This window comes from Nilaparvata lugens, chromosome 5, assembly GCF_014356525.2.
Source record: "Nilaparvata lugens isolate BPH chromosome 5, ASM1435652v1, whole genome shotgun sequence".
Classification (NCBI taxonomy): domain Eukaryota; kingdom Metazoa; phylum Arthropoda; class Insecta; order Hemiptera; family Delphacidae; genus Nilaparvata; species Nilaparvata lugens.
In genome coordinates this window covers 5,701,802-5,727,985 of record NC_052508.1, presented here as the reverse complement: position 1 = coordinate 5,727,985, position 26,184 = coordinate 5,701,802, and the positions used below count along the sequence as shown (strand labels likewise).

Below are 26,184 nucleotides of genomic sequence, written 5' to 3'. Positions count from 1 at the left end.
ATTATTACAAGATATATTACTTACAGACGTAAAATGATAATTGATGGTATTAGGATACTACAAGAAATCCCAAAAGAGACATCCCAGACACACTCAAAACCCCTCAACACACCGTACACATTAAATTTTGTATAAATCCATTTGGAATTCCCCATTCCTATATTTTATTTTCATTTTTATTCTTATTATATATTAATATTTAATATTATTGTATACTTGCTATCTTATCACACCACTCGAGCTCTATCGATCAGAATAAATTGATACTATGTAATTCTCCATTACCACACGATTCACACTGAGTATCCTTTTGTTGACTATTTGCTTGACATGGCTTATTTTATTATTTTCGAGATTTTTTATAAATTCTGGTCGCTTGAATGAAACAGCTGCTTTCTAATTGGTTGACTTTAATCCAAGTCGACTAAAATTGAATTCAATGTACTTGAATTCAAGTCAACTGAAATTGAATTCAGTGTACTTGAACCCAAGTCAACTAAAATTGAATTCAGTGTACTTGAATTCAAGTCAACTAAAATTGAATTCAGTGTACTTGAATTCAAGTCAACTAAAATTGAATTCAGTGTACTTTAATCCAAGTCAACTTTGAATTCAGTGTACCTGAGTTCAAGTCATTATCGTGTATTCCAATGAATTTCATGTTCAAATATTTATAAGATTCTACCCTTTTGTGGGGGTGGTTTAATCACGATCAAAATTTAACCGGCTTTTGTGCAACCAGCACTAAGGCCATGTACTATATAGGAGCTTTGAGCTGTATAGCAGCTTAGACAGAAGCCGTATATACAGACTATAGCAGAGACAGAAGGGTTTATTGGAAGGGAAAGGGTGGATTTATTGCTGGCAGCCCTTCCGGCGGCATACCAAGGCTAGTCTCTAGGGCGGACAATAATTAAAGTCCACCTCCAATGATCAGACTGCTCTCTCTATTCAGAGATAACGATCTACAGAAGAAGAGGGAGAGATGCATTTTTTGTGGGGAAGAGAAAGAAAAAGGTAAATGGAATGAATTGAGAGGGAATTAAAGATAAATGAGGGGAAAGATAAATGAAAATAATGGAAGAGAGGGAGAAAATCGCTGTTCAAGTGAGAAAAGAGAGAAATTCGAGGGAGAGAAAAGAGAAAAAGACGATTATGAAGTACTACAGATTTACCTTGTAGGCTATTCCTCAAACATAGATGGACATACAAAATATAGCCTACTGAAGTTTGGGGGTATTTTTACATATTCTAATAGTATTTTTTTTGTATTATTTTCAGATGTCATAATATGATATTATTATAATTGTGTATGTTTTTGGCAAATAAATTTGAAATTTGAATTTGAGTAGAAAAGTATGAACGATCAACTGACAATTTTGGATAGGGATATTGTGTGGAAAATAGAAACAGAGAGGGAATGAATGAGAAGAATTAAGAATGAATGAGGGGAAAGAATAATAAAGAAAGAGAGAAAGAAAATCGTGGCCAAAGTAAAAAAGAGACAAATTAGAAGAAGGGAAAATAGAAAAAAGACGGTTATGAAGTGGTAGTAAATTATGAACGAGCAACTGAGAACTGTGGTGAGGGAAAAAATAAACAAAGAGGGAATAAATTAGAGAAATCAAAAGGAAATTAAGAATGAATGAGGGGAAATAATGATATAAAAGAGAGGAAGAAAATCGCGGTTGAAGTGGGAAAAAGAGAGAAAGTAGAAGGAGGGAGAATAGATAAAGACGGTTGTGGAGTAGTAGAAACGTATGAACGAGCAACTGAGAACTGTGGTGAGGGAAAAAAGAAACAAAGAGGGAATAAATGAGAGAAATCAAGAGGAAATTAAGAATGAATGAGAGGTAATAATGATAAAAAAGAGGAAAAAAATCGCCGTTGAAGTAAGAAAAGAGAGAAATTACAAGGAGGGAAAATAGAAAAAGACGGTTATGTAGTAGTAGGAAAGTATTAACGAGCAACTTAGAACTGTGGTGAGGGAAAAAAGAAACAAAGAGGGAATAAAAGGGAGATTAAGAATGAATGAGGGGAAAGAATAATAAAGAAAGAGAGAGAAAGAAAATCGCGTGAAAGTGAGAAAAAGAGAGAAATTAGTGGAAGGGAAAATAGAAAAAGACTGTTATGAAGTAGCCTAGTAGAAACGTATGAACGAGCAACTGAGAATAATTGTGGAGAAGAAAAGAGAGAGATTATAACGTGGACCTGACTATAGCGCATGCGCATGAAACCAATGCTAATTAAAGTAAGATCTGGACTGAAAGGATTGGAAGGAGATGAGAGGATAAGGAAGAAGAAGTAAATTGGATTGTGAAAAGGAAGAGATAATAGTAGAGACAAAAGATCCTTGAGGAGACACCGGGTGCTGTGAATGTCGATAAAGGACCTTCATGAAGGATAAAGAACATTGGTGAAGGATAAAGGAAATTGGTGAAGGATAAGGGAAGTGATAAAGGACGAATCAACCATTGCCGGTCATCTGTTGTATGTTATTGAGTGTTCTCATTCCATCTGCTTCCAACTTTGAAATTAGTAATCGATAGTGTTTCTAGCATTTCATCACTCCAGACGTAGTTAGTGGTTAGTTATTTGCCAAGGCTACTATATAGTGAGGTCCACGTTATAATGGCAGTGTTTGATTAGAAATGGTACTGCTATCCTTGTCTATCATTCAACAAAGCAGATAGCACTATCTCTTCCTTGCTTTGCTCTGTCTTTTAACAATGTAGAATTGATAATTAATCAACAAAATATTTCATCTTAATATTATGAAATTTTTGAAAAATATAAATTCTTGCTTGATAAAATATAATTGACTAGCCGTCAGGCTTGCTTCGCTCGCCATATCCGTTTAGCCAGGGAGCTCCGCCCCCTGGACCCCCGACTGGATCGTCCAAAAATGAGATCAGCGGGCTCGCTTCGCTCGCCTGCATGTAGACCTCAGCGGAACCTCTGTACCGAATTTGAACGTATTATGTCAATTTGATCTCGAAATACACCTGTTACTATATCGGCGTATCTTTATCGAACAAAATTCTTCCACCCCAGCTAAACCTGTGTACTGAATTGTTTTAATATATTTCCATCAATTATTGAAAAAGGTGAGGAAACGCAGAAAAGCTAAGAAAACGCTAATTTTGGCTAACTGGATAAATTGGTATTTAGGAGGTCCTGGATAAATGCATTGGTGCCTACCTAACAAAGTCAACTCAACTTAATGCCAACCTGACAAAATTATTAATTTAGTTACCAGTTAACAACTGTTTTGAAGAGGTACTCTCTCTAGTCTAGATTATAGTTCTATATTAACATATGGTATGGATATCTTTCAATTATAATTAAGAGAATAAGAAGAATATACATGCTAAAAGACGAACTTTAAACTCTTAAAAACCACCCTTAGAGTTAAAATATTGCCAAAAGATTTCTTAGTGTGCCTCTGAAGGGCCAACTGAACATACCTACCAAATTTGAACGTTTTGGTCCGGTAGATTCTTAGTACTGCGAGTGAGTGAGTCAGTCAGTCAGTGAGTGAGTACCATTTCGCTTATATATATATATATATATATATATATATATATATATATATATATATATATATATATAGATTATTGTAAACAAGAATGAACAGTTGATATTACCTCTATAAACCTGTATCAAATACCGTCTATAGAAGGCATTGACAAGACAGAGGATCGGCAACGTGGTTCAGCTATCTTTCTCCACTGTCATTATAACGTGGATCACACTATGGCATTTCATCACTTGAGACGTGTTCAGGCTACTATAGGTCCACGTAATAATGGCAGTGGAGAAAAATATGAGAAGAGCGTTGCCGATTATCTACCTTGTCACTGCCTTCTATAGAGGATAGTGCTGATACCGGTAATGTTAACTGTTCATTCTTGTTTTAATAATAATAAATAAAAATTTTATTCGTCAAGAAATGAAACTTTTCCTACAGATACCTTGGAAAGTGACCATTTCTGCACTGATTGCAGGCCGCAAAGAATCACTTTTCCACTCTAGTGCGCAAAGTATAACTTTGCGTACTCCAGATTTGCAGCATGACAACACAAAATAGTTAGTAGGTTATATGGAGCACCAGTGCAGGAAAATCAAAATAAATTTTGTAACACTGACTGTGGTATAGTGAAGTGCACGTTTTAATATAGCAGTGGAGAACAGCGTTGCCTATTTATTATGTGCCTTGATAATAGTCATTTCAATGCTTACATAAGATAAACCCCCTTCAAGCAGTCAGATAAATTTTCAATTAAATTACTAATCATTATAATTTGATTATTATTATTCACTTTTAAATAAATTAAGGTTTCTATTTATAATAAAATTACTCAGAAGAACATTTGATGGATTTCAAGGAATTTAACTCATAATTACCCACTTTTTATATTCAATTGTAACTGTACGAAAAATTTAAAGTGAAATAAATACGTGCGCAAAGTTCGTTTGCTGCACTCAAGAAACCATCATTCCCCACTCGCCTTCGGCTCGTGTGTAAACGTTTCTTTCGGTGCAGCAAAGTGTCACTTTCCGCACTAGTTGCACAAATAAATATTCCAATCATTAAATAATGAATTTACATTGAATATTTAGTTAGTTAATTGAATTTCTGATTGATTAATTGATTATATTATGCCTTCAATAGGGCGGAGCTATGTCTCTAGATCCTCTCAGCCACACAGCCCTTGAGATTGATTGATTGATTGAGTACTTTATTTATGTAGATTACAATATATACTGGCTTATACACTTATATACAATAGCTTACAATACAGCAAATTTATGGATGAATTTATATAATATAAACTAAGAAAATTATTATTGAACTGTATATGATATGAAAAAAATAATTTGTGATAACTATAGATAATATTGTTATGCATCTACATAAATTGGCGTATCTTTGGACATATCAATGTCCATTCTTTGGAAAGAATATTCAAAATATCCTTCCCTCTAACTCTCTACCAAAAGAGAGAGAGAGAGTGAGTGAGTGAGTGATTGAGAGAGAAAAAGATGGAGAAGAGCAAGCCTTGCGGAGCTAGAGAAGAATATACTTTGTCGAGTGATAGACAATCAATGTTAATCGAATACTGCCCTTATTTATGCGGACCTCAATATGGACATATATGATACCCTTGATTTTTCATCATTCTACGGGGGAAATTTTGAGTGATCAGTGTTAAAAATTTAGTGAAAATCTCATATAATTTGAGAATCAAGCTGTTCATTGAACAAATTATTCCTTTGCAATAAATTGAATTACATAAAATCTATTTCTGTTACCCACACACATGACTGGACCTTATATGGGCCTCACCCTCACCAAAAACATTGCCCCATGGAGTGCATTGACATTAATACTCACCGTAAAAGAGAGATAGAAAAAGAGAGAGAGAGAGAGAAAGAGTGTGAGAGAGAGTGAGCGAAACAACACCAATTCCAAAGTAATTGCCTGTTAAAAAATTGATAGCTACGTCACTACATACAGCTGTAGGTTTTGAGCTTTATGGTCTCTGATCACCCACTTAATACTATCAGCCAATGGGAAGCCTTCCTGTAATATTTTAGGATTGCCAACATTTAAAAGTGAATATCACTACAGAAATAACACTACATAGTTTGTATTTCCGGACATAGATCCAGTTTCAAGCCTACTTCTATCGATGAAAACAGAACAAATTAATTATTCAAAAGTGGCGCGCAAAAAATAGCCCGGTGACGTCACGCAAGCTGTCCACCAATAGTAATTGACGTTGAGTTGCGTGCTGGATGAATGATGATGGATCAACGGATAAATATTGGACAAAGGTGTTGTAAGACAACTTTGTCAGGTTCCATAGATTGACGATCTCCTCCAAAACACGACCGCTCAAGAATTCATGAGTGTTCCGTGAAATACGTATCTTCTGCAATGTCAAGAACAAAATCAAACGCTTCTCAAGGCTCTTGAGTGTTTGTTTACTCGTAACGATCTGTTTTCATGAAGTCAAGGATTCATGAATGACTCTTTTACTATCAGCAATGTCGGTGTGATTGATGAACATTTTTGAAAATTCATGAAGGGCGTAAACTTGAAAATTCATGAAAGATGCTCCTTCTAAAGCTATCGGAAGTGGTCATACATAGTTCGATATTTTGGTGTTTCCGTGATATAGTGAGGTCCACGTTATAATGGCAGTGGAGAAAGATAGGGGAACAACGTTACCAATCCTCTGTCTTGTCATTCTACCTTCTATAGACGGTAGTTGATACAAGTTTATTGATATGTAGTATTAACTGTTCATTCTTGTTTAAAATACGGTAATCAATTATACTGTATTTTATCAAGCAAGACATTGGGCCATATGAATAAAACCAGAGCAAATGCTTATGAGCAAAAGCATGGAGCATAAGGTTTTGCTCATGAGCAAAAGGTAGAAGCAAAAGTATTTGCTCATTTTTTTATGAATAAGTTTTACCTTATACTCTTACCTTATGCTCCTGAACTCTGGAGCAAATGCTCACGTATTTTAAAGATTTTTCATCAGCTGATTCGCTTTTGTAGCCTTACTTTGCTTTTATAGCTCACGGAAGCGCTAAATTAATATGCAAGTAGGGTGCACCGCTTGTGTTTGCGTCGTCTGCTCTGTTTCCTATTTATGAATAGAGTTTTAGGTTAGTTGAGTTTAGAATTTTGAAATAATAGCGTGAAAAAATGTCATCTCTATAATAATCTTCAGCATATTCTTATTTCTTATAATAGCCTTCTTATAATCGTCTACACTCTCATCTTCACAAATGCCTATTTCCTATTTTGTGATGGCTATCTTTATAACAGGCACAGCTATCTTTTGTATTTATTCTTTTGTAGGGATAATGGTGATATATATCATGGTTGAATCTAAAAAGAGTTTTATAGTTCTCAACTATTGGTTGTGATCGTATCTGGTATAGTTTCCTCTTCCTCATACGAATTAGTTGAGCCATTTTACTATGAGCAAAAGGTGATAAGCTGCTCTAGACTAGACTCACCTTTTTTGAAGCATTTGCTTCAAAAGTTGAGCAAATGATCTAGTTTATTCATACAATTTTGAGCAAAAGCTTTTACTTTTGAGCAAATGCTCAAACTATTTTTTTGATGAGCATGAGCAAAAGGTTTTGCTAACGTTTATTCATAGAAAATGAAGCAAATGCTCAATATTTTAGAAGTATAAGCAAATGCTCAACTTTATTCATATGGCCCATTATATTTTCCAATGATTTCATAATGAATTTAATGATCAAGATGAAATATTTTGTTGGTTAATCATTAATTTTACATTGTTAAAAGACGATCTGGCAACAGAGCAAACAGCAAAGCGAAAAAGAGATAGCGCTATCCGCTTTGTTGAATGATAGACAAGAATAGCAAAATTTCCAGAATAATTTATTTTGTTTATGTTTCTAATGCTGGCAGTCCTCAAGCGGATTTCTTTATAGTAGTAACTGTATTGGAATACAGATTGCTGTATTGTAATCTTCTCCTATAGTGAGGTCCACGTTATAATGGCAGTGATTGATTAGCAATGATATTGCAATCCTTGTCTATCATTCAACAAAGCGGATAGCGCTATCTCTTTCTCGCTTTGCTCTGTTGCTAGATCGTCTTTTAACAATGTAAAATTAATGATTAACCAACAAAAAATTTCATCTTGATCATGTAAATTCATGGTACTAAATTATTGGAAAATATGATGTCTTGCTTAATAAAATATAATTGATTTTTTTAAACGAGAATGAACAGTTAATATTACATCAATAAACCTGTATCAGCTACCGTCCATAGAAGGCATTGCCAAGACAGAGGGTGGCAACGTTGACCTCCTATCTTTCTCCACTGCCATTATAACGTGGACCTCACTATAGCATTGTCTTTTAATATTGTCTTAAGGTGCATTTTTGTTTATGCGTAAATTTCCGCAGTCGACGACGACAAGCATTGTTGACATTCATATTGTACAAATTTCAAGTGTGCTTAAACACAATTTAAAATAACTTTTCATTATTTGTGTTTATTTTTCAAGAATCAAGCATTTTTAATAATATCAACATATTGCCATTTATATGTATAATAAAGTACCTATAAACTCAACTCTCCCCATTAGAACATAATTGAACATAATCTTTTAGGCTATTTAGACAAATTGAAATCTACCCAATCTGAGATCCTCACCCTGTCGTGGTCGACGACGGCATTTACGCACAAACGAAAACTCAGCTTCAGTTAGAAAAGAGAAACTTATTGTAAGAAATACAGCAATGGATTAGGATAACAATATTCAACATTATAATATCAAACATCGCGGATCTGAATTAAAGGATAAAACCAGATACAATTTACGATACTAGCATTCCTAGAATAAAGTAATTTTTGTTATAAAGATTGAGCTACGTAATTTATTCTGCTACATTACAGCAGCAACTATTGCCAGTGGAAAATGGTTAGTTTTCTGCAATCCAATCCAAAAATGCTAGACAAGAAATTTCTATTTGAACAGCTAGACATTTCGTTCTTTCCTAGGGGATGGAGATTTCTGGTGATATCCCCTCGGATACCAACAAATCCTTTTTAAGCCACCACTTATTTTTTATCTTTGCCGCATTGAGTTCAAAGACCTTTAAAGGGTTCGTTTCTCTCTCCAAAGAGTAGTCAATTTATATCGCTGAGCTGTCCTGTTTTATCGTCCAAGACAATCTTCGTTCTGCAAAGTACATGGAGAGAAGCAAATAATATCGACTACTCTCTCATACTCACTCTCTCTCTCTCTCACTCTATCCCTCTCACACAAATACTCACTCACTCTCTCTCGCTCGCTTATTATCCTCTCCTTCTGTTTCATTCGTCGTGCGAATGGATCAACAACATTTTTACAAACTCCTCTATTCCTACTTTCTCATCATTTTTGTCACAAATCAACTGACGTCAACAGTCAACACCCTTGCTCAAAAATAGTTCCAAGGTCATTGTCAAAAGTGAGCTTAACTTAGTCTGTGATTTATTCCTAATGGCGGCTATGATTTGATGAAGATTATACTTTCTTTTATGAAGTTCTCTGGAACGCTATACTGACATCAATCGTAAAATTGACGCCATCATTAGTATTGACTATAGTGAGGTCCACGTTATAATGGCAGGGGGAAAGATGGGAGAACAACGTTGCTGATCCTCTGTCTTGTCAATGCCTTCTTAGACGTAGCTGATACAGGTTTATTGATGTTTAACAGTTCATTCTCTTTAAAAATAATAAATTATATTTTATCAAGCAAGAAATTATATCTTTTAATAATTTCATAATAGATTTGCATAATCAAGATGAATTATTTAGTTAATCAATTATTATTAATTCTACATTGTTAAAAGACGATCTGACAACAGAGCAAAGCAAGAGATAGCACTATCCGCTTTGTTGAATGATAGACAATAAGGATAGCAATACCATTCAATGCTAATTAAACACTGGTATTATAACGTGGACCTCACTCTAGCAGGAAACCCGTGCTCCGCAAGGGTCTAAAACTTGAAAAACTGAAATCTTGACGTAATGAAATCTTGAAGAATTGAAAATAGGCCTATAACCATCCTCGGTGAATTGAGAATCCATATGCAAATTTTCATGCTAATCAGTTGAGATGTGATGATCCGTCGTTCTTGTATTTCCTATCCCGTACGTGAATAAGCCAGTTCTTTCCTTTATTATAGTTTATAGATGATAGATAGATGGATGATTCATCAATATCTTTTAATGAGAATAATTTTTGAACGGTTTGAGATAACGATGTGCGGGTTTCACCATTAATTTTCTCTTGAAATTAATTTTCTATGGAAATCATGTATCATGTAACCACGACCGCCTTACTTTTTTAGAAATCAATTTGGATTCAAAATGGCAGTTCCAAGATGTTGGACCAAAATTTTGATGTGACAGAAAATCAGCTATGTTTATTCAAATAGCATCCTCAATCATACCTATCTTCTAATTTCCCTTTCAAAAGAAGTGTTCAGCTGCTTCCATACAACAACTGGAGGCATGACAAATTGAAAACTTGACGTAATGGAATCTTGAAGAATTGAAAAAAGGCCTATAACCTTCTTCGGTCAGTTAAGAATCTCTATGCAAAATTCCAAGTTAATCAGTTGAATAGTTCAGACGTGATGATGCGTCAAACATGATTATCCAATCCTGTACGTGAATAAGCCAGTTCTTTCCTTTATTATAGTATAGATGAGGTTATGACAGCTGGCATATCTGGCTCAGAATCGAAGTGCAAGGTCGCATGACATAACCTAACCTAGCATGAATTGCGATTGTTTCGTTTCTCTCATGCAGGCATAGATTGACGTTGACGGGCACAAAATACTGAGCTCGCTTCTTTTGGCGAATTCTGCTTCACTTTCTGCCTCAGCGCCAGTTGGATAGGAAGCAATCCATGTTTCCTATAAAGACTGTTTAAAATGAATCTTATACTACTGCATGCCTTGTCTTGTTTTATTTCTTGCAATCGATGAACTCAGCACAGCACGAATCTAATGCTATTCTTATCAAGTTTCGTTTATTTTTCGTGAAAAATGACAAAAGGCTAGCTCTTCCTTCTTCCTATCTCTGCACGGAATGTTTTTGCTGAAAGACGTCGAGGATTGGGTGAGCCTGTTGTAATGCATAGTGTAGTCTGACTAGTTTGAAATGGTTCACAGGTACTGCTGGTCCAAATCAAGCTACTTATGTGAATGGTCAATGACTAAGCGTATGATAGCTGCAAAACACAAAATAGCTTTGTTGTAGTTAAGACACTCAATCAATTAATCAATCATTAAAATAGCTCCTTTAAAAATCTGGTGTGGCGCACTCACACAACATTCCTTGCCGTTATGAAAATTGATCACCTGACGCTAGTGTTCACACGCATCTCAAGTCTACTATTCAATGATTTGAGTCAGCTGGTGACAGGGCAATAACGCTGGAAACACACGAGGTCTGCTATCTCTTCATAGTGAATCATTTAATAGAATCAACAGTTGCCAACAGTTTGCAATTTGATAATCACATTTTCTCGAATTTCGAGCTTATTTTTAATTTTAGGTGAAAATGTTACTGAACATAAATTGTAGAGATTTTCATGCTCAATCTTTTCCACTTGAATTTTTTTGTTTAAATTGTATCTGGAGCCTGATAATTGGGAATCCAAAATCAAACTTTGCATAGATGGGGCGGTGCTCCTGGAATTTTTACAGATACGAGACTTGTGGCAGTTGATAGAGCTATCATTGACTGTTTTATGTATGAATTTAATCAAAATCGTTGGAGCCGTTTTCGTGAAAATCACGAAAAACCATGTTTTTGACAACATTTTCGCCATTTTAGCCGCCATCTTGAATTGCATTTGATCGAAATTGTTCGTGTCGGATCCTTATATTGTAAGGACCTCAAGTTCCAAATTTCAAGTCATTCCGTTGATTGGGAGATGAGATATCGTGTACACAGACGCACATACACACACACACACACACACACACACACACACACACACACACACACACACACACACCACACACACACACACACACACACACACACACATACACACACACACACACACACACACATACATACAGACCAATACACAAAAACCACTTTTTTGGACTCAGGTGACCATGAAACGTATAGAAATTTGGAAATTGGGGTACCTTAATTTTTTTGGAAAGCAATACTTTCCTTACCTATAGTAATAGGAAAGTAAAAATTGGTTGAGCACGAAAACTATCACCAAGGCTCGCTTCCACAAAGCTGGTTATATTTTAATCGTGATTAATTCCATGAGAACCAATCAGAGAAACCATCTTTACAAAACAGGCATGATCTGATTGGTTCTCGTGAACTGGTTTGGTTAAATTTCAATAACTCCACGAGAACCAATCAGAGAAGCCGTCTTTACAAAACAGGCGGCCCTCTCTGATTATTGGTTCTCGTGAACTGAAGGCCTGTTTTGTAAAGACGGCTTCTCTGATTGGTTCCAGAGGAATTAATCACGGTTGAAATTTAACCGGCTTTTGTGCAACTGGGCCTTAGTGATACTTTTCTTGCTCATCCATATTGTTAAAGGAGCTATTTTAAAGATTGATTGATTGATTGATTGATGATGATTGATTGATTGATTGATTGATTGATCGATTGATCGATTGATCGATTGATCGATTGATCGATTGATCGATTGATCGATTGATCGATTGATCGATTGATCGATTGATCGATTGATCGATTGATTGATTGAGTGTCTAAACTACAATAAAGCTATTTTGTGTTTTGCAGCTGTGTGTAATCATACGCTTAGTCATTGACCATTCACATACATAGCTTGATTTGGACCAGCAGCTCCTGAAAGCCAAACTAGTTCCTCAAAAATGTCTCACGAATGTAACAATGTTAGTTGTTACAATTCACGTGAATTCAACATTATTTTGTTGACAGTACAAGAAAAAAAACAATGTAATTGATTTACGAATTTGAAACTCTTCCCACTAGTACTTAGTATCTTGAATAATTATTATTGAAAATTTTGTTAAGTGAAAAACTACAAGACTTGAACAATTTCAGACTATGTGTAACCTTATCTAAATTTGGGAGAGGAATAGCACAAGGTTACCTTATTTGTTTCTCTCTTCCTATCATTTTTATGATGTGTTTTTTGTATGAATCAGTAGAGAATAAAGAATAATATTGTCAACGGATAAAAACAGCTTTCAAAACTACTGCATATCTCAAATCTCTTAAGACATCTTTTTAAGTACAATTCTGTAAGGTCTCACTGCAATCACAATGGAGAGGAATAAACTCCAAAGATTTTGTTATAGAACTAAAAATCTCTTGAGACACCTTTCAAAGCACATTTTTGTAAGCTATTATCAACCAGAATTAAGAGGAGAGAACTTTAAAGATTGAGCCTTAGTGAAATTTACTTCTGTTGGAATAATTTCTTCTGACTATAGTGAGGTCCACGTTATAATGGCAGTGTTTGTTTACCAGTGGTATTGCTATCCTTGTCTATCATTCAACAAAGCGGATAGCGCTATCTCTTTCTCGCTTTGCTCTGTTGCCAGATCGGTTTTTAACAATGTAGAACTGATAATTAATTAACAAAATATTCAATCTCAATCATTAAAATTCATTAAGAAATCATTGAAAAATATAATTTCTTGCTTGATAAAATATGATTAATTATTTTAAACGAGAATGAACAGTTAATATTACATCAATAAACAGCCTGAGTGTCACCATTATTTTGGAAACACATGCTCTCGACTAGAGTCGAGTCTCTTCTCGACTGAGTCGCGTGAGTGTGAGTTGAGCCAAAGAGAAACAATATGATTAGTCTCCTCTCCTCAAACTATCAGCTACAGTCTATAGAAGGAATTGACAAGACAGAGGTTTGGCAACGTTGTTCTCCTCTCTTTCTCCACTGCCATTATAACGTGGACCTCACTTCACACGCTTCCCACCCAACAAATGGTGACAGCTTGTGGTGATTCTCTCTATAGTAGAATACATTTCCCAACTTGGGCGAGGTTTGGAATAATCGAGTAGTTTTAACCGATAAAAAATCGCGTTAATGAAATTCAGCCGGCAACCATAGAACTGCGTCTCTATTCAAATTCAAATGAGGATTACTGATTTTATCGTGAGGATCGTTTTAGAATAACGTGGACATTATGGGGAAGTATTTTTTCTCTCTTATTCATTCTTTTTTTCGACTTCTTCTTCACTCTATCCACCCTACTCGTTCGATCTCTCTTTTCAGTTCTCTGCATTCTTTTAGCAGCCACTCTCTTACTTTTTTCACTCAATACTTTTTCTCACTTTATTCATTGTCTATTCATTGTATCTCTCTTCGGCTCAACTCACACTTACGCGACTCAGGTCGAGAAGAGACTCGACTCTAGTCGAGAGCATGTGTTTCCAAATAGTGACACTCAGACCAGTCGATTCTAGTCTCCGCGACGTCAAAAACATTCTCTCCAAATTCCTTTCAAAATTGGTCTATTTTTGCATAACTGAAGATATCACACTCAACACTGAAGCTGCTGCACAAGTCGTGGGGATGTGCGTAAACTTGTGAAATTATACATAAAATTGAAGAGAAGTTGATGCTCTATAAGCTCATGATCAGCTTGATTTTTCCCATCGATATTCAAAAAGTTATAAGAGCAGAAATAGCAAAAAATTGAAGGGAAATGGGTTTTTTTTTCAAAAATGTCACATCTTTCACAGCGGATATCTCGAAAAGTAAAAGAGATATAGAAAAAATCAATATTGTAGAATCAATATTGTAGGAAATTATGTAAGCTTTAATTTCTTATTTAGTAGTCATGTCTGTAAAATGCATAATTTTCGAGTTATTTGCGAGAAACCAAAAAATGGTACCTTTGAAGCACCCCCTCCTCCCTAGCACAGTGGGTAGGGGTGGGGACTTTTGATATGTTTACCTCCTCACTACCCTAAACAGAACTGCGGGGTCAAAAATTGTCTTCCAAACTTTTACCTCTATAACACTTCGTTGACTGGGCTATGAAGCATCTGAATTTAATAATCTACTTTGTGAAAATGAAAAGAACTGAAAATTTTGAGAAGTGAACAACTAAAAGACTTAACCTATTTCGGACTATGTGTAACCTTATCTAAATTTGAGAGAGGAATAGCACAAGATTACCTTATTTTTTCTCTCCCTGTACTTATTGTATGAATCAATAAAGATTAAATAAATAAATTCATTCTTGAAAGTTACTGTTGTTGTAATAAATGAATTTGAAAGTATGTTCTCTTGTTTGTTTCAGAGGAAAAAACTCGTTGGAAACCATCTGTCTGCTATTGGCATATAAAATAAAATATCCCAATAACTTTTTCCTTTTACGAGGTAACCACGAATGTGCCAGTATCAATAGGTGAGTGAATTTCATCAATTTATCACAATTGAAAGATATTTTTTTATTACAATTTAAGATATGTAAATGTAAATTGATAGAAAATAATGGAACTCAAGCACTATAGTGAGGTCCACGTTATAATGGCAATGTTTGATTAGCAATGTTATTGCTATCCTTGTCTATCATTCAACAAAGCGGATACAGCTATTCCTCTATCGCTTTGCTCTGTTGTCAGATCGACTTTTAACAATGTAGAATTGATAATTAATTAACAAAATATTTAATCTTGATTATGAAAATTCATTACTGAAAAATATAAAATATGATTCATTATTTTAAACTAGAATGAACAACTAATATTACATTGATAAAACTGTATCAGCTACCGTCAAGAAGGCATTGACAAGATAGTGAGGATCGGCAACGTTGTTCTCCTATCTTTTTCCACTGCCATTATATCGTCGACCTCACTATAGTCTATAAATCAACGGGCATTATCGCCTATCAGCATAAAATGTACTTTATTTCCAATGAGTTGCTGTTTTGATGAGCAGAAGAATAACAATATAAATGTTAATTCTATAAATGTGGATATAAATTTTAATATAAATGTGTATACAGATATAAATGTAAATAAAAATATAAAAGTTAATTACAATGTTTAATACTAAACATTAAACAGATGGAAATTACTGAGATATTGCAATTATTCATGCTAATGAATTAATAATCATTATTAAACGAGTTCAAATTGAATTCTGTAATTCACCCCGAAGACTTCTGGTACTGCAAATATTGACAACAGGGTGAACAGGTAGGGGCAATTTTGCAGTAGATAGAATATTTGCAGTAGCAGAAGTCTTCGAGGTGAATTGCAGCATATAATTTGGATTTTCTTTTAATAATAATTGTAAGATTCACTTTAAACTGTAAAGATTCCTCATATATTATGCATTGAAAAACATGAATGCTAGGCATTAATCTAATGCTACCTGTTTGAAGTGTATTTAACTATATCAGAGAGTTTTTTTACTTACATTTCCACCATAGCTGATGTAATAGAGAGTTGGTTTCTAATATCAAATTTCTTCTCATCCTCAGGATTTACGGTTTCTATGATGAATGTAAACGAAGATTCACAATAAAACTATGGAAAACTTTCACAGATCTCTTCAATTGTCTACCTGTTGGTAAGTATTTCGGTTTATTATTCTAAAATTCAATCAATCAATAATCCTTTATTGTCATAAAACACAAAGTGTTGTAACAAAACGTCAAACATATAATAAAATTAAAAAACGGTCAGAAAACTTAGTACAACAAAAATAACAAATAGGTAGTAGTATTTGATATATATAAAATACTAAGAAATTGTCAAAAACCACAGATTTATTGATACTTAGAAAGACCGGTTTCGGTTGTTACTACACCATTGTCAATCTCTGATAAACTCAGTTTATAGATAACTCTGAGAGATAACTCTCAGTTTATCAGAGATTGACAATGTTGTAACAACCGAAACCGGTCTTTCTATCAATAAATCTGTGGTTTTTGACAATTCCTTAGTATTTTTATTTAATATGTATAATTACCACAATATCAACTCCTCAACTACACAAAAAGTATTTAAAAAAATAGTAATTATTTAAACGTGGTCCACTTAGTAAATATACTATACCAGAGAAAACTCTTATGCTATTATGCTATTATTGTTATGCTTATGCTATTATTAATTCTGTGACTATACGTAGGCCATATCAATATTTCCAACATGAGTCACAACAAAGCTGTTAAGTTAAACAAAAGAACACTTGAGCTACTCAAAAAATTCTCTAACAGAATAAAGGCATTTTTCTATAAGTAAGCCTTTTATGTGTGATTTGAATAGTGGGAAACTCAACAGTTTTAATCCAGGAGCAAGTACATTGGATAACTTAATGGACATGTTTCTCTAATTCCTATGAGTACCGGTACGGTACTTGCATATTGGTGAAAATCAATTATGACATTTAACCTGCCTCTAGTTGGATAATTAATTATTAATGTCACCATTTCGGCTTTATGTAAATAAAAATCTGGTGTGGCGCACTCACACAACCTTTCCTTGCCGTTATGAAAATTTATCACCTGACGCTAGTGTTCCCCCGCATCCCAAGTCTACTATTCAAAGATTTGAGCCAGCTGGTGATAGGGCAATAACGCTGGAGACACACGAGGTCTGCTATCTCTTCATAGTGAATCATTTAATAGAATCAACAGTTGCCAACAGTTTGCAATCTGGTAATCACATTTTCTGGAATTTCGTACTTATTTTTAATTTTAGGTAAAAATGTTACTGAACATTAATTGTAGAGATTCTCAAGCTCAATCTATTCCACTCAGAATTTTTTGTTTAAATTGTATCTGAAGGCTGATAATTGAGAATCTAAAATCAAACTTTGCATAGATGGGGCGGAACTCCTGGAATTTTTACAGATATGGGACTTGTGGCAGTTGATAGAGCTTATCGATGACTATTTCAGGTGAAACTTTAATTAAAATCGTTGGAGCCGTTTTCGAGAAAATCGCGAAAAACCCTGTTTTTGACAACATTTTAGCCGCCATCTTGAATCGCATTTGATCGAAATTGTTTCGTGTCGGTTCCTTTTATTGTAAGCACCTTACGTTCCAAACTTCAAGTCATTCTGTTAATCGGGAGATGAGATATCGTGTACACAGACGCATATACACTCATACACACACACACACACACACACACACACACACACACACACACACACACACACACACACACACACACACCACACACACACACACCACACACACACACACACACACACACACACACACACCACACACACAACACACCACACACACACACCACACACACACACACACACACACCACACACACACACACACACACACACACACACACACACACCACACACACACACACACACCACACACACCACACACACACACACACACACACACACATATATATATATATATATATATATATATATATATATATATATATATATATATATAATATATATATATATATATAATTATACCAATACCCAAAAACCACTTTTTTGAACTCAAGGGACCTTGAAACGTATAGAAATTTAGAAATTGGAGTACCTTAATTTTTTCGTAAAGCAATACTTTCCTTACCTATGGTAATAGGGCAAGTAAAGTAATAGACGGGAGAATGAAGACCACAAATCAAAAGTTTACGGAGAAGTGGCCTAAACTTTGTTTCAGTGAGGTCCACGTTATAATGGCAGGGTTTTAAAAAGCAATAGTATTGCTATCCTTGTCTGTCATACAACAAAGCTGATAGCGCTATCTCTTTCTCGCTTTGCTGCGTTGCCAGATCGTCTTTTAACAATGTAGAATTAATCATTGAGTTAATTTACAAAATATTTCATCTCAATTACCGGTATGAAAAGAAAAAATCATAGAAATAGTACATTGATATATAATCAATCAGTGATCTCAAAATAATTATTTTTAATACAAATCATATTAAAAGAAAAATAGTTGTAAATCTTAAGTGGAAAATAATTTTAATGATATATTAATATTAATTAATTTAATTGTATTGTGTAGCAATGTAGCAATGAGTATGATAAAACTATGGAATTTCAGTTGTTGCTTATCGCAAATAATAATACACAAGAAAAAAGTAGGTAAAAAATAAAGAAAGGATGATGATAATAATAATCATCATCATCATCATCATCCTTATTTAAAGAGTTTGACAAATTTAGGACAGAACTTGAGTTTGTGGCCTAGGCCCGACTTAACATTAAACACTGGTGTGCCTTTTGATACCACTAGACCAACCCAGCCGGCTTTTTTTTGATACCGTACCAATTCTGAAAAGACTCATTTCAGATATTTCAACTCAAAGTGCTTCTATACAAAGAAGAAGAATGATAAAAAGTCTGTCCTCCAAAATTAATTATTCCATGTTGGTAACTTGATAGCACTCAACTCCAAAAACTTTGATGTCACCAGTTAAAAGTTTTCTAACTTGTGATGCACAGCCTTTGTTAAGTGATTCCTACTATAACCATAGAGAAAAATAGCGCAAGAAGATATCCCTGATATAAAATAAATAAATAAAGTTTATAAATAAATAAATAAACGCCATATAGGGTGTTTATGTTCCAAATTTCACCGTAACTCAAGCCGATATTGCTATAGTGAAGCTCACGTTATAGTATGGCAGTGGATGAAGATAGGAGAACAACGTTACCGATTCTCTGCCTCAATTTATTATATTTCTACATTGTCAAAAACAGATTTGGCATCGTTGCGGAGCTAAAAAAGGATGGTACTACCTGCTTTGTCGAATAATAGACAAGGATAGCAACACCAAAGTTAATCAAATACTGTCATTATAACGTGAACCTCACTATATAGTAATTATTCTTCAGGAAGCTATCATGTGTGACGCTGGTACTGTAGTCTCTCATTGATACTGTGCCGTTCCGTTTTTATTTATTATTTACTATTTTACAAAGGCTACTTTCTAGGAGTATATTAAGCTTAGGTGATGATGATGGGATGAATGATAATACAATGAAGGTAGAATTATGAATGAATAAAAATTATAGGTTGTGCTATCCACTTGAATTGATTTGAGTACACTTTTCAGTTCAAAAATAAATAGACTAGAAACTTTGAATTTGATTTGATTAGAACCCGAATATAATAGAATTATTACATTCAATAAACTATCAGAACTTGAAAATATTGAGTTATTAAGAAAAATTTTGAACCAGAAATAAAACACAAACTAATTCACTGAAAGCACAGCTTAAGCCACGTTTACACCAAAGTTATAAACAAAATGTTAATAACTCAATCCTTATATATTCTATTAGATTGAAAGGAACTCGACAAACACATGATTAACATTTTGTTAATAACCTTGATGCAAACCCAGCTTAACACTTCCACCCGGCTAAAACAGTAATAACAGACAGTAGACAACAGTAATCGCCTTAAGTGGAAAAAAGAAAAGGCTTGAAATTTGCAACATAAATTATTACCTTTATCATAGCCACCTCTAATACAAGGCCCCGGCCTACGATATTGCAACGTCGCAGTGTAGGCCTAGAATCTAATACATGATTGGTAAAAAAGATTTTTTTAAATACCAGCTGATCTTTTTCACCAATCATTTATTAGATTCTAGGCCATACATTGGGATATCTACTTATATCATTTCGTCTCTATGACAATATATAGTAGTAATTTATACATCAGGTACCTAATTTTTTTAGTAAATTTAATATCAAATTGATTGACACCTCAATTTCCAATATTGAGTGTTTATGGCTGATTTAGTGTAAGAAGTTTCCTATAGTTTGAAAATCATATTTAGATATGTTTCTTACCTAGGATCAATGCCTTTGACTATTGATAGGGAGATCTGAAACACAATGTTTATTTTTCAACTTAGTATCTTAAGGTAATCTTCAATTTTCTCATTTAATTTCAAAAGTAATTCAATCCTCGTTCATTAGAACATTCTAATCAGTTCAAGTACAGTTCTTGAAACTTTATTAAACTTTTATAATATTTATGATAATCTGTAGAATCCAAATTGCTGGTGAAAAAGCAAGCCTGGAATAAAGTGTGAAGTGAATATTGGAGTCTATAATGAGGTCCACGTTATAATGGCAGTGGAGAAAGATAGAAAAACAACGTTGCTGATCCTCTGTCTTGTCAATGCCTTCTATTGACGGTAGCTGATACAGGTTTATTGATGTAATATTAAATGTTCATTCTCGTTTTAAATAATCAATTATATTTTATTAAGCAAGAAATTATATTTTCATAATAAATTTACAGTCATAATTAAGATGGAATATTTTGTTAATTAATTATCAATTCTACATTGTTAGAAGACGATCTGGCAACAGAAAAAATCGAGAAAGAGATAGCGCTTTGTTGAATGATAACAAGCATAGCAATACCATTGCTAAACAAACTCTGCCATTATAACGTGGAACTCACTATAGAAGAAAGTGTGAAGTAAATATTGGAGTGTTTATTCACTTTAAACCGTCAGCATTAGTTGAATGTCGCAAGCATTGATGTTATGAATTAGCAATACTGACAGGTGCTGACCGCCGCCCACCCACAATAACATTACTGAGTTGGGTTTGCAGTGGCCGAAAATAAGTTGAAATTTCGAATAAAATCAGACATGATGAAAGACTGTGCTATGCTCTGCTGGCACTGAGCCAAATAATCACCGTCTGCTAAAGGGGCGTTTACACTGGTCAAGTTTACTTGTATAAAATGGATTTACTGTATTTAGAAAACTCGAAGTCAGGTTTAGAAGATTCCACTATAGTGAGTTTCATGTTATAATGGCAGTGGAGAGAGATTAGAGAAAAACGTTTCCGATACTCTGTATTGTCAATGCCTTCTATATAGACGGTAGCTGATACAGGTTTATTGATGTAACTGTTCATACTCATTTAATCAAAATCATTGCTAATCAAACACTGTCATTATAACATGGTACTTTCTATAAATAAATAAATGAATAAATATATATTTCCTAAAAAACTAAAACTACAACATCAATATTATTACACAAAATATCAGATAAATTACAATATTACATACAATAGTTAGTTACAAAAAATTCTTATAATGTGTCGTCTACTTGTTTAGTTTTTTCTGTGTGAAAATTGACCTACTCCACTATTGCGTACCATGTTTTAGAGTAGGTTATGTTAGTTTCTTTGTGCGTATTATTAATTAGTTAGTGTTTAGTAAGTCATTAGGTGGTTAGTTGTTGTTGAAATAATGTTTTCTATGTTCTGTCTTCCTTTGCTCATCAACCAATTGTGTATATCAATATAACCCCTTTTTTCAAGTTTTGTATAGTGAGATCCACGTTTTAATGGCAGTGTTTGATTAGCAATGATATTGCTATCCTTGTCTATCATTCAACAAAGCGTATAGCGCTATCTCTTTCCCGCTTTGCTCTGTTGCAAGATCGTCTTTTAACAATGTGGAATTAATAATTAATTAACAAAATATTTCATCTCATTTATGAAAATTCATTATGAAATCATTGAAAAATATAATGTTCTGCTTGATAAAATATAATTGATTATTTTAAACGAAAATGAAGAGTTTATATAACATCAATAAACCGGTATCAGTTACCCTTCATAGAAGGCATTGACAAGACAGAGGATCGGCACCGTTGTTCCTCTATATTTCTCCACTGCCATTATAACGTGGACCTCACTATAGATGTTGAGCATGTTTGAATTTTGGATTCAACTTGAATCTTGAAGGTACTGTACATTCCAACCTCAAAATAAAAGAATCATTCTTTATTGATTGATTGATACAATAAGTACATCATCAAAATGATAGGGAGAGAAAAAATACGGTATAAAATAAGGATCATGCGAGAAAGTATGGAAAGTTAGAAGAAGACTTGAAGACTAATTAGATTCTTTAACTTATAATTATACTTTAAAGTTATGAAAACTTAAATTGAAGTAAACCTGACTCCAATTTTTCAAAACCGCCCAATCAGTTCGAATAAATAAATATGTTTCATTGTAGTAGCAAGTGAGAACATCAAAATGCATTACAACGTCAAATGGCAACAACGAAAGTTTTTTTTATCAAATAAAAATTAAATAAGATGAACCTAGGTGTCTGGCACAACTTTAAATAAAAATTAAAACTTTTGTTGTTGCCATTTGACGTTGTAATGCATTTTAATGTTCTCACTTGCTACTACAATAAAACATATTTATTGTAGTAGCAAGTGAGAACATCAAAATGCATTACAACGTCAAATGGCAACAACGAAAGTAAACACATAAAATATAAATATAACTATTAGGTCTATAAGTTACAATTGTACATAGATAAATCATTTAAACTAAATCTACAGAAATTGTTCTCTGATCTCAATGTAAAAATCATCTAATAAGGCTAATACACTTCAAGTTTATTTGGATAAATTCATTGATTGTAGGCTATAGATACAATTCTTTGACAAAATTACCTTTAATTTAAACGTTGAGAAAATTTTGAATTTAAGTAAACTTGACTAATGTAAACGTCCCTTAAGGCTGTTTGGTAGACTTTTTTTATTTAAATTAAATTTAAAATCTTTTTCGATTGATTGTAGAGATCATTATAGTGAGAAAACGTGGCAAAATGTGTGGTCTAATAAGCGAGTTATGGGAGTTATGGGTCGTTAAAGTGCTAACTCCGTTTTCTTTCCAGATCATAAACGGTTTCTACTACATTAACAGTACTTCTCTTAATAATTCAAAAAATGTATCTTTCCAAACTAAAACATTTTATTCCCCATATCGTTCATAAATAAGAAAAGTGACATTGTCGTAAATTCGATAACTTGTTTATTTTAGCATTAATAGCAAAAACGCATATTAGAACAAAGCCAATTATAATACTGAATGTATTAATAAAAATCTGGTGTGGTGCACTCACACAACTTTCCTTGCCGTTATGAAAATTGATCACCTGACGCTAGTGTAAATGCGCATCTCAAGTCAAAGATCTGAGCCAGCTGGTGACAGGTCAATAAGGCTGGATACACACGAGATCTGCTATCTCTTCATAGTGAATGATTTAATAGAATCAACAGTTGCCAACAGTTTTCAATTGAATAATTACATTTTCTCAAATTTCAAGCTTATTTTCAATTGTAGGTGAAAATGTTACTGGACATTAATTGAAGAGATGTCCATGCTCAATCGTTTCCACTAGAATTTTTTTGTTTAAACTATATCTGAGACCTGATAATTGGAAATCTAAAATCAAACTTTGCATAGATGGGGCGGTGCTCCTGGAATTTTTACAGATACGAGACTTGTGGCAGTTGATAGAGCTATCACTGACTGTTTTATGTATGAATTTAATCAAAATCGTTGGAGCCGTTTTCGTGAAAATCACGAAAAACCATGTTTTTGACAACATTTTCACCATTTTATCCGCCATCTTGAATTGCATCAGATCGAAATTGTTCGTATCGGATCCTTATATTGTAAGGACCTCAAGTTCCAAATTTCAAGTCATTCCGTTAATCTGGAGGAGATGAGATATCGTGTACATAGACGCACATACACACACATACAGACCAATACCCAAAAACCACTTTTTTGGACTCAGGGGACCTTGAAACGTATAGAAATTTGGAAATTGGAGTACCTTAGTTTTTTTCGGAAAGCAATACTTTCCTTACCTATGGTAATAGGGCAAGGAAAGTAAAAATGTATATTTCCAAACTAAAACATTTTATTCCCCATATCGTTAATAAATAAAAAAGTAACATTTTTTGTAAGTTTGATAACTTGTTTATTTTAGCATTAATAGCAAAAACGCATATTAGAGCAAAGCCAATTATAATACTGAATGTATTAAAAAGAAATCCAATGGAAAATTCGAAACCGTTTATGATCTGGAAATTAAACGGTGTTAGCACCTCAACGACCCATAACTCGCTTATTAGACCACTTAAACATTTCAGTTGCCACTTTTTCTCACTCTTATAATGATCTCAACAATTATATTGAAAAAGATTATCCAATTTAAATAAAAAAAAGTGTACCAAACAGCCTTAAATAACCGGACTTGAAAGCTGAAACTATTAAGCCTAGTTTTCATTAGTAGAGTTAGTGGTAGAGTTCCCTGGGCAAGTGCTAACTATCTTGTGAACTCTCCCAATGAAAACGTTCATGGTAGAGTAGAGTCATGGACCACTAACTCTATTAGCGAAAACCAGGCTTATTCAGTGTTTGTATCAAACATTTTAAAAAGGGGACTAAATAGCTATTTCTATATATATTAATTAGTTATAAATTATTATGGTTATTAATCCATTAATAATATTACACTATAATTTGGACTTGATTATCCATAAATGAATCCAATTATTATCACTATTGTATTCTTATATAACTTTAAAGTGAACAACCACTCATATTGTTTGGTGTGGCGACGACCGTTTTGTGCTGGTGTTGCACATTCTCAAGCCAAACAGAAACTAAAGGTTGGGTATTATAGGTTATATATAAAGGTTATGAGGGCTATGAATAGTAATAAATCCAGTGAAAGCAAGATGGATAACAGACAACTAATTATTATCTCTGAAATGAGTTCTACTAATGAATTTTTTTATCAAATAAATTAATAAAATATATTGAAATATTAAATGTGATGTGTTCTTTTTTTACAGCTGCACTAATAGAAGGCACAATATTCTGTATGCATGGGGGTCTATCACCACAATTGGTTGATCTGAACCAGGTAAGGATAATTTTATAAAATTCCAAAGTTTGTCGTCTTTCAAGTTTTTTTCTCTATTTTGAATTATAATATTGTATTAATTGTGACAATATGGCTCTTCGTGAAATCCTTTGTAAGCCTTTATATGTTTCAAATGATTGAATGAAAATAGTAAACTTCAAATTTAATCTTTTAGAAGTATATGGAACTACTTTTTGAACGTTTCATTTTATACACCTGAATTATACTTCATTCAGATTTTATACACGTCAGACTCCAAATTTGAGTGAGAATTTAGGACTTACAAGCACGGTTGCACAAAAGCCGGTTGAATTTTAACCGTGATTAATTTCACGAGAACCAATCAGAGAAGGCCTTTTTGATAAAACGGCTTCTCTGATCGGTTCCCGTGGAATTAATCGCGGTTAAAATTTAACCGGCTTTTGTGCAACCAGCACACAGTGAAATTTTATACACAGTATTTTTCCCTGAGCATAGTGCTTCTTCAAATAAGTTCTAGGCTTTTTTAGGAATTGAGAGATATGATAAATGAATATTTTTATCAGTTTGAAGTTTAGCTAGTCTCCAAACCACAGGGAAATTTGAGATTTTTCAAAAAGTGTTTAAATAACCTTATTTGGACTATTTTTATCAGAATTAGGGAGAGAAACAGTTTTGGGTTTATCCTGTTGATTCTCTCCCAATCATTAATTTGATATTGTGATTTTGAAATGAAATAAATAATAATTATTGAATAACAGATTGTCACCGTTTCCAAAACATGAGAGAACTGGATAATAGATTAGCTTCATACTCCATAAGTGCCCGCGGTTGCACGTACGCCTATTAAATTTAACCGTTATTAAATGCTGATTAAAGACGTCATCCGCTTCTTTA

General features: G+C 33.6%; 1 protein-coding gene across 1 annotated transcript in view; it reads left to right on the top strand.

Moving 5' to 3' along the window:
* Positions 1–26,184, top strand: part of LOC111045604 (serine/threonine-protein phosphatase alpha-3 isoform) — a gene marked incomplete in the record, with an annotated part of 68,537 nt that overhangs the window by 35,666 nt on the left and 6,687 nt on the right. The window contains 3 exon segments of the mRNA XM_039429813.1: positions 14,876–14,983; positions 16,067–16,155; positions 25,238–25,308. Of these exon segments, the coding sequence (XP_039285747.1) occupies positions 14,876–14,983; positions 16,067–16,155; positions 25,238–25,308 (268 nt within the window).